Consider the following 8669-nt stretch of genomic DNA (forward strand, 5'->3'; position numbering starts at 1 on the left):
AGAGGCCTCGGGCATGGGAGAATGGCAGGAGCAACAGGACGGTGGCGAGAGCGATCGGATGGCACCGGGAGCGGCGGGACTATGGCAGGAGCAGTGGGACTGCGGCGGGAGCAGTGCGGGCAATGGGCGCTGCAGGATAGCAGCGGGAGTAGCATGGGTGACAGGCACGGCAAGACGGCGATGGGAGTGGTGATGACGGTGAGCGTGACTGGCAGCAATGGGAGCAGTGCGGATGGCGAATGCGGTGGGCGGCGGCGGGAGCAACGCAAATAGCGGGCGTGGCGCAGGCGATGGGAGTGGCGCGGACGGCAGGCGCAATGGGCTACAGCGAGAGTGGTGCCATCGGCAGGCGGCGACAGGATTGGATGCGAGCGAGTGGGCGATGACAGGATGCAGGATTAGGCCGTAGCCGACGGGCAAAGGAGTTTTTCGTGCGCACGCAAGTGAACTTTTGCCCCTGACCCCGACCCGAACTCATTTCAGGTCCTCGACCACCATGGGGAAAAAGTTAGCCCCTCCCTCACCCCCGTCGGGTCTAAAACCCGTGGGGGACCCGACCCGATCTGCCCCGTTGCTAGCCTTAGTTGGGATTTGCCTTGTCGCTCAGCAGGAACATCGTAGTTGCATTGCATGATTGAGTTCGAGCCATAATTTATAATTTTGAATTTAGATATTTATTAGTCGTATTTGATATGGACTTTTTGGTTCCGAATTTAATTATTTATTAATCACATTTGATATACGCTCTTTGGTTTAATCTAGACTGTTTGATCTTCATAATAATAAGTAATCTAGATTATTTTCTTTTTTTCAATTAACATGGTAATTTTGTGACCTTAAGAGCGAACATGGTGATTCCTTTTTCTCCTCAAATAATAGTATAATAGATGTATTTTACTAATAAAGGACAACCTAAGTAAAAGACAATGATTAGGTGATCAGAAGTGTTGCTTTTGTCACAAATTAAAGATAATTGAACACCTCTTCATTGATTGTTATTTTGCCCGTTCTACATGATTTATAGTCCAGGTGACCTTAAATCTTTAGTAACCGTAAAGTGTACCGAATATGTTTGAAAATTAACTTCAAGGTCTTAGTACAAATTTAAAAGCCAATATGCTGGCGGCGGTGACCACTTTCTGTTGGTCCATATGGTTATATAGGAATAACATTGTCTTTAACAAGAGGATATCTTTTTCTCCTTAATTTGTGGGTTATTTTTACTTATACATTGGTTTGGTTTGTGAATCTGTGCTATAACATAGGAGCACCACAAGCTGGTTACATTGGCATGCATACACCTGGAGAGAGTGGCCAGGGAACTCCTTATCTTATTTGAATGACAGTTTAGACTCCGTATCCAAGACTAAGTTTAATAACCATAGTGGCTGGTCCATTTTTAGCTTGCCCGGCTCTATTTTGTTTTTATCTTAGCATCTTTGGTGTATTTCGTATTTTAGCTGTGTGCATTTTTGATATGTAGAGGCTAGGGAGATTCTTGTGTGATTATATCACCTTGATTTAAGGATGACTGCTAATAAATTTCTCATTTGTAAAAAAAACAGCATACCCAGTGTGCTAAGTCAGTAGCTGTACTGTTTGAGAGCATATCAAACATTGCAAGGCAGTATGCTAAGTCAGTAGCTGTGTTTGAGAGCGTATCAAATATTGCAAGGCGTGAGTGAAATAATTTTGACACATATAAACACGCATTTAAAGCATACTCTTACAAACTCACAAGCCTAGGCTAAGTCAGTAGCTGTGTTTGAGAGCATATCAAATATTGCAAGGCGCGAGTGAAAGGATTCTGACACATATAAACACGCATTTAAAGCATACTCCTACAAAGTCACAAGCCTAGACTTTTATACCCAGTGAATGGTGCTTTCACTGAATTTCAACATCTTTAATATGCAACTTGTTAAGGAAATTGCCTCCAAGAACTTCACACCTTAGAGCATTCGGTTGAGACGACTTTATAGAACCATTTTTGAATATACGGCTTGTGTACCGCGCTAGACGTGCATAGATTTGGCCGGTGGCTTGGGTATGAATTAATCGATCACTTGTCTTGGCTTCCATTAGAAATGCTGACAGGAACTAATTTACTGAATAATCATAGTAATTCAAACAATACAATGATTAATAACGGATAGACATAGGCCGTACAAACTCGAGTAGTTAAAAATCACATTGAAGAATCAGGATAAGCTTTGGCTAGTAGCTAGTCTAGTTGGTAACGTAGCACTTCTTCCTGATCTCACCCTCAGCCCCGGTGAGCAAGCCGACGTTGCCCATCTTGATCATGGACTCGCCGAAGTCCCTGAAGAACAAGTCGTCGAACTTGCCGGTGGCCATGCGCTGTACGTAATCCCTGGTCGTGGCGTCGGCGAGGAGCGCGGCGTCGGACTGGAAGAGCCCCCTCCGCTTGGCCACGTGGCTGTAGTAGCTCGTGTCGAATGTCTTGTAGCTGCCCGGGTCCATCTCGGACAGCATGGCCTTGTCGTCGCGGCTCTTGCACCGCATCCTCAGCCTGTCAGCGTACTCGCTGTCGAGGGACGGATCGGCGTTGTAGGCGCTGTTAAAGTTGTAGAGCCTGCTGGCGTAAGACGGGCAGTGCGCTGTGCCGAGAGTGTGCGCGCCGGAGAGGACGACTAGGTCTTTGAGGTCGAGGCCCTTGGAGTGGAAAATCTTAGTGAGGAGCGGGATGTCTCCGTAGGCCGGAGGCAGCTGGTCGGCCGCCTCTGCAGCGCTGGACACCCTGCCGTCTCGCCTCCCCAGCGCAACAGGCCAGAATGGGCCCTTGGCCAGCACGACGGCGTCGCGGGCCATGAGGGCGAGGACGTCAGCGCAGGAGACGGTATTGGGGCAAGCAGCCTCGAGCTTGGCCTTCACCCTTTCCACGGAGCCGAAGCCCCGGAGGCTCTTGTTCGGGTCGGCGTCCATCTCTGCCGCGTTGCCCTCGGTGGAGTTAAGCAGGACAGACGCGTCACAACCCTGCAAATTTTAGTTGCATGCATATAGTTCCGTAAGTACTTGATGATGATCAATGGAAACCTCCCGACACAGAAAATATACACATGCTTAAGTTTCTATTGCTACGAAAAACAACGACACTTACCCTAACAAAGCAGTCGTGGAAATGTAGCCTGAGGAGGGGGCCGGTGAGGCTGGGAGCAGCGGAGATGATCTTCCCCATCTCCTCGCGGACGATGGCCTCAACGTTCGGGCATGTCTTGCTGTAGTAGCCGTTCTCCAGCTGAACCACTGCCAGGGAGCTGCCTGCGAGAAGCACGAGGGCCACAGGCAGCAACAGCACTACAAAAGACTTGGCCGCCATGGAGATGGAGCGATCTTAAACAATTACTTTTTTTTTTAGATGGTAGAGGGATGTTTTGCTACTAGGGAAGTGGTGTAGGATGGAATGGATGGATGGACATGTCCTCGCAACTCCCGGTATTTATAAAGGTTCTGGCTACGTGACGTTGCGTAGTGTGACAACCTGTTTCTGCGTAGACTGCGTACACATTCATGTGCTAACTTCCATCTCCTCCTAAATAATGCACATTATGATTTGAGGGATTGACGCGGGGCTACAAAACGGCGTAAGTCAATACAGAGAAAAGAACAGAAACTGCGCTGAACGAGGCCAGTTCATGAGTGCCTCGATGTAACATGGCATAAATTTAGGTGTTCAATCTCTAATCCAACTAGTTACAGGCTATTATCCTTCCAATTAGGATTGAGAAGGTCAACTTTGGGAATTCCCTAATTTTAAAATCTCTACGGCCCCTAGCTTGTAATCCTTCTGCCGATTGAGTCGAAAGTAATATAACTTTTTTTCGGGTGGGCATGAAAACTCACCGTTCGATTCTAAAAAAAGAAACCAAATTCCAAATTTAAATGTATCAAATTTCTCAATTTCGAATACAAGAACCTGTTGTTTGAAATCTCACTATTTGAAATTTCGAATGTTGAATACTCATAACTGTTTTCAAACTTGAGACTTGATATTCATGCTTTCACTTTAAATAGTTTTGAATTTAACACTAAAAATTTTCAATATTCAAAGTGGAAAGCTTCAGTAATTTAGTTTAAACAAGCTTCAAGTGGGAATTTTCAACTAAAAAAGTCCAACAAAAGAAGTTCAAATGATAAATTTCATCTAAAAACTGTACTCAAAATTTTTTAAAAAAAAGAAAAAAGACGAGTAAACTGGCCCCTTCTTTGCCGGCGTCAGCACATAGCCCCGTGCTCGCCCTCCTATGACAAATCTATGGTTTAGGTAGGATGGCGCAGGGCTAACACACATAGCTCCCGAACAGCAGCGGTGGCGTGGATGGCTCCCTTGATGGAGGCATGATTTGCTCCCTAAAGGAGGTGCAAAACTCACTCAGCGGTGCTGTGTGAGTAAGGGCATGTTTGGTTTACTGCCGTGATGTGCCAAGCCAAAATTTAACTATGGCTGAGTGATTTGGTTAGGGTTTAATTCATGGATAAATTTTGCCTGCACCCCGAGAAATTTTGGTCACGTCTATCTACAGTCAACAGCAAGCGCGGGCGTCGACAGGGCCGGCATCTTGCTCGCCCGGGTATTGGCCTGGCTGCACGGGCTGATGCACAGAGGTGGAGAGAGATAGGGACTGGGAACCGGCTGGGTCAATGGCTTGACTCAGTAGGAACGGCTGGGGTTGTGTGGTGGTTCGCCGGTAAATGGACCGCAGCCAAGAGGAAGTATCGTAATGCAAACCAATGGAGACGGTGGTGCGGTGAGTTGCTGATCAGCAGATGGGGACCTGGGGAAGGAGGAGAAGAAGGCGAAGGAGATACTTTTGACTGCGTCAGGGTTTCCACGGTCGGGAGGCTACGAACCTATTTAACCGGGAGAGTCCAGCGGTCCAGTGAGTTGATGAGGAGATGGGGACCTGGGGAAGGGGGGAGAAGAAGACGAAGGAGGAACTACTTGACTGCGTCGGGGTTGTCACGGTCATGAGGCTATGAACCTAATGAAGGAATGTTCTTGTCCAAGTGCCATATTGGTTGTGCAATAGTCTTATACTGATTATTGTAGAAGAGCAATACGTTTAACTTCAGAGTAAAGGAGCCTCACACCTCTTAGAGCCAACTGGTTTCTTTTTTCCTGATTACGGTGGGAATATACTCTCAGTGTCTCGTTATTTTAGGCAGGTATAGATAGATAGATAGATACTAAAATTAGCAACAGACGGAGTAGAATGTGCAACCTGTATTATGCAACGCTGAGGTCATGGCCTAGTAGCACGAAGTCAACTCTTCATGTGCGATGAGTTGAGCCGCGGCCGAACCATGTTGCTGCACCGTACCCGATCAAATCAATGATTTACTTTTCCGAATTGATTTGACTGCGACATAATCTTGAGGTCAATCAACACGCAGGGCCACTGTCTGTTCATGAATCTTCGCGGGCTGGCACAATGCGGAGGACCGATTCTCTGGTCGCGACGTTGTAGTCATGCATCCGGCGCTTCCAACTTGCATGCAGTTGTAAGGAAGATTCAAACTCACTGATGAGTTCAGTTTACACTGTGTTCGAAGTACAAACGGGCTGGAGAGGTTGCAAAACTGAGAGTTGTTGTCGTACGATATATAGGTTCATTTGAGGGTTAGCTGGTTAAGTTTGTAATCCCTGCTCATAAATAGTAGACTATTTTTTTTACTCTATCTTTGAAGTTAGATTTTAACTAAGATTTTCGTAAAAAATATATTATTTATAGTTATAAACCTATATAATATAAAATTATTTTTTATTATAAATCTAGCTGTATAATTTTTATTATTTAATTAAATATTAGTCAAAGTACACACAATTTGATTTTTTTTAAAAAAATACATCTACTGTTTTTAAACAGGCAGAGTACTATACTACCTTACATGTGCTATTCCACTGCCTTGATTAAATTTACGCTTCCAAGAAAATTAAAGAAGCATAATGCCTCTCATCGGTCATCGCTTGGTGACACTTCTTCCCTTTTTTTGTTTGCTCTTCTCGGTATTTTTTAATCTGCAGTCTTTTTCGTCCGCTCTTCTTGGTTGTTGCTGTTCCTGTTATTGATTGGCAGGGATGACCCTCTACGAAAACGGACATGGATAGCGTGTGGTAAAACTTTGTGGAGCGTTAGGCTCTCAAAACACACTCGTACGAACCCAGAGCATCGCAGTAGGATGGCCTTTCAGCTCGTCATCCTCAAATATTATTATCTCTTATAAAAAACAAGCTCCAACACAGTAAATAACTGAGTGCGACTCACCATCCTTATCTACCTCTGTTTTCGTGCACCTCCGCACGTAACCTTCCCTGTGTTTTTCCATTCCCGAGCTCCCACACCTTTTTTTTACCATTGATTATATGATAACTATTTTTATAACACATGTATTTGTATAATAACTGTTCTTATAAATTCTTATAACACGTGTGTTTATATGATAAATGTTTCATCGCTAAAACTACAACTGAATGGCTGTCAATATATAGAGCGGAGATATAGTTGTTAGGAAGCCGTTGGAAAAAAACTAGCCGTTAGAATATAATCGTTGAATAAAATAGCCGTTGGAATAAAGCCATCGTAAAAAACAACCGTTACAAATAAAATATACTATATGAGATATAGCGAATTAAATTTGATTAGTCTGTTGAAGTGTGTAACATATAAATAAAGATTTTTTAAAATAAATAGATAAATAGAGATACGACCAATTAACTTTGACTAATCTACTAAAGTTGCTAGCAAGCATTGGTACTTGAACTTCAACGCCTTTAATTTGCTATCCAACTTGGCACGGAAATTAACTACCACCAGCACCTCACAACTTCGAGTATTAATTGGGGTATTAATTGGGAGTTCATTATAGAAATATTTTTCAAAACTGCTTTCGTACCGGTGGCCACTTGTCTTTGCTGCCACGAAAATACTCCCTCCTCATTCAAAAAATATGAATTATTGAAAATTAATTATGTGAGTAAATTTGTCTTTAAAATGTGCTTTCATAATGTCATAATTTTATTTAATTTTATAAATACATTCAAATAGAGCATAACTAGCGAGGTTGCCCTGCGCATTTGCACATCTAGCTATTGTAAAATATATTTAAATTTGGACCAATAATTATTTTTATGTTTCCAAACACTTAAACTTATTTCTCTTATGGATCAAGTTGATGATGTAGTCGGTCATGATCAGTTGGATGTTCCACCACCTCCTCGACTTACCGTACTTCTCCAGATCCCCATTGATCCTCTTGTGCCCGCCAATGAAGACTCCTCCATCGCCAATTTGATGAGTTGCATGCCTCACTGCTAGATCGTATCAGCATAGGCCTCATTCAAAGTCCCATTGATCCTCTTGTGCACATCGTTCCTTCTAGCGAAGATCGCGTCCAAAGACGCCTTGCTTAGTTGGATGCCCTACCACCTCGCCTTGACTTAGCGTACAGCCGCCCTGATCCTCTTGTGTCTGTCGTTCCTGCCGGCGAATGCCTTGTCTAGGTACTGGCCAGAACAACAACGTTTAATTCGAGCATTAAAAACGGGATTTGCCAATAAATATGTTACACCCAGATTGTCACATCAAACAACCGGAGGCCGCTGCTATAAAACACAAAGTTCACGAAGCAGACTTTGAACCCAAACAAGTTCGTCAACCATCGCATTAGCAAGAGACTTGTATTCAGACTCCCGAGAGAACGTTGCTTTTTGCGTGAACTCCAGGCGATCAGATTGTCGCCAAAGAAAATGGTTATTGGTGGAAGAGAAGATGTCTTTCACGAATAAAGTGCGATGAGAGTCTCTTCTAAAAGAGAACACTTAAGTTTGGAAAAGAAGTAAATAGCAGAAGAACAAAAAATATATTGATAGTAAAAAAGATTAGTCCTCTGGCCTGATGACCATGGCTGTATATTTATAGTGCCGTTCAAGGTGTGAATATGCAAGCATACCCTTACAGAGATAACGATATAAACTATTACTATACCACAGGGATCTAGAGCCGGTCGAATCACACAGTATAAGTCTAGGTAAGATGCATTTACCTATAATCAGAAAATATTATCTACTATGATAATATAGTGGTGCAAGTAGCCCTAAGGGTGTGGTACTTAGCCGATCGCTCATTACGGCGTCACATTGTCCAATGTATTAGTCCGGCTCCTACTTGCACTAGGATATCAGAACGACATTCACTTACATCGGTATTAAATGCCAGTCACTTTCCTGCAAGTGGGTAATGGCTGAGGGGGGGGGGCTCTAGCTAATCTTTTCTCAAGACCTGATGACTCGCCCCTCGTGCTTCGAGGAGCCTGCCAGGCTCCGGAGGACTAGGGCTCTGGGAGGCTGAGGCTCTAGGAGGCTAGGGCTCCAGAGAGTTCCAAAGCCCAGGAGATCCGTAAAGCCTCTAGGGACCCGTGGTCCATAGGCGTAGGTTGGCAGGGCCAGAGGCATCGTGGATCCTTAATGACGACCCCAATAGTAGCCTCTCGTGAGAGCGGCCAGCGGAGTGACCGAGCCCCTGGTTTTTTCGGAGCATGGCCTCCAGCGGTTTCTGGCTCTGTAGCTAATGCCTATGGTCCTTTATATTACTTGAATTGCTTTGTAGTGCCTAGTTCAATTGGTTTGAACTGACCATCCGATAATACCT

At 44.3% G+C, this 8669-nt stretch overlaps 1 protein-coding gene across 1 annotated transcript; it reads right to left on the reverse strand.

Moving 5' to 3' along the window:
- Positions 1-2068: 2068 nt before the first annotated feature.
- On the reverse strand, positions 2069-3349 carry LOC133931154 (peroxidase 1-like). Its single transcript, XM_062377963.1, has 2 exons — positions 3122-3349; positions 2069-2997 (listed from the first exon to the last, which is right to left on the reverse strand). The coding sequence occupies exons 1-2, from the start codon at positions 3338-3340 to the stop codon at positions 2230-2232; spliced, it is 987 nt and encodes a 328-aa protein (XP_062233947.1). The 5' UTR covers positions 3341-3349; the 3' UTR covers positions 2069-2229.
- Between the last annotated feature and the right edge of the window lie 5320 nt (positions 3350-8669).

Source organism: Phragmites australis, chromosome 10 (genome assembly GCF_958298935.1).
Source record: "Phragmites australis chromosome 10, lpPhrAust1.1, whole genome shotgun sequence".
In the NCBI taxonomy this organism is placed as follows: domain Eukaryota; kingdom Viridiplantae; phylum Streptophyta; class Magnoliopsida; order Poales; family Poaceae; genus Phragmites; species Phragmites australis.

Coding starts and splice junctions, on each gene's coding strand:
- LOC133931154 (XM_062377963.1), bottom strand. CDS start 3,340: ATGGCGGCCAAGTCTTTTGTAGTGCTGTTGCTGCCTGTGGCCCTCGTG. Junction 2,998..3,121: donor TCCACGACTGCTTTGTTAGG/GTAAGTGTCGTT, acceptor TAAAATTTGCAG/GGTTGTGACGCGTCTGTCCT.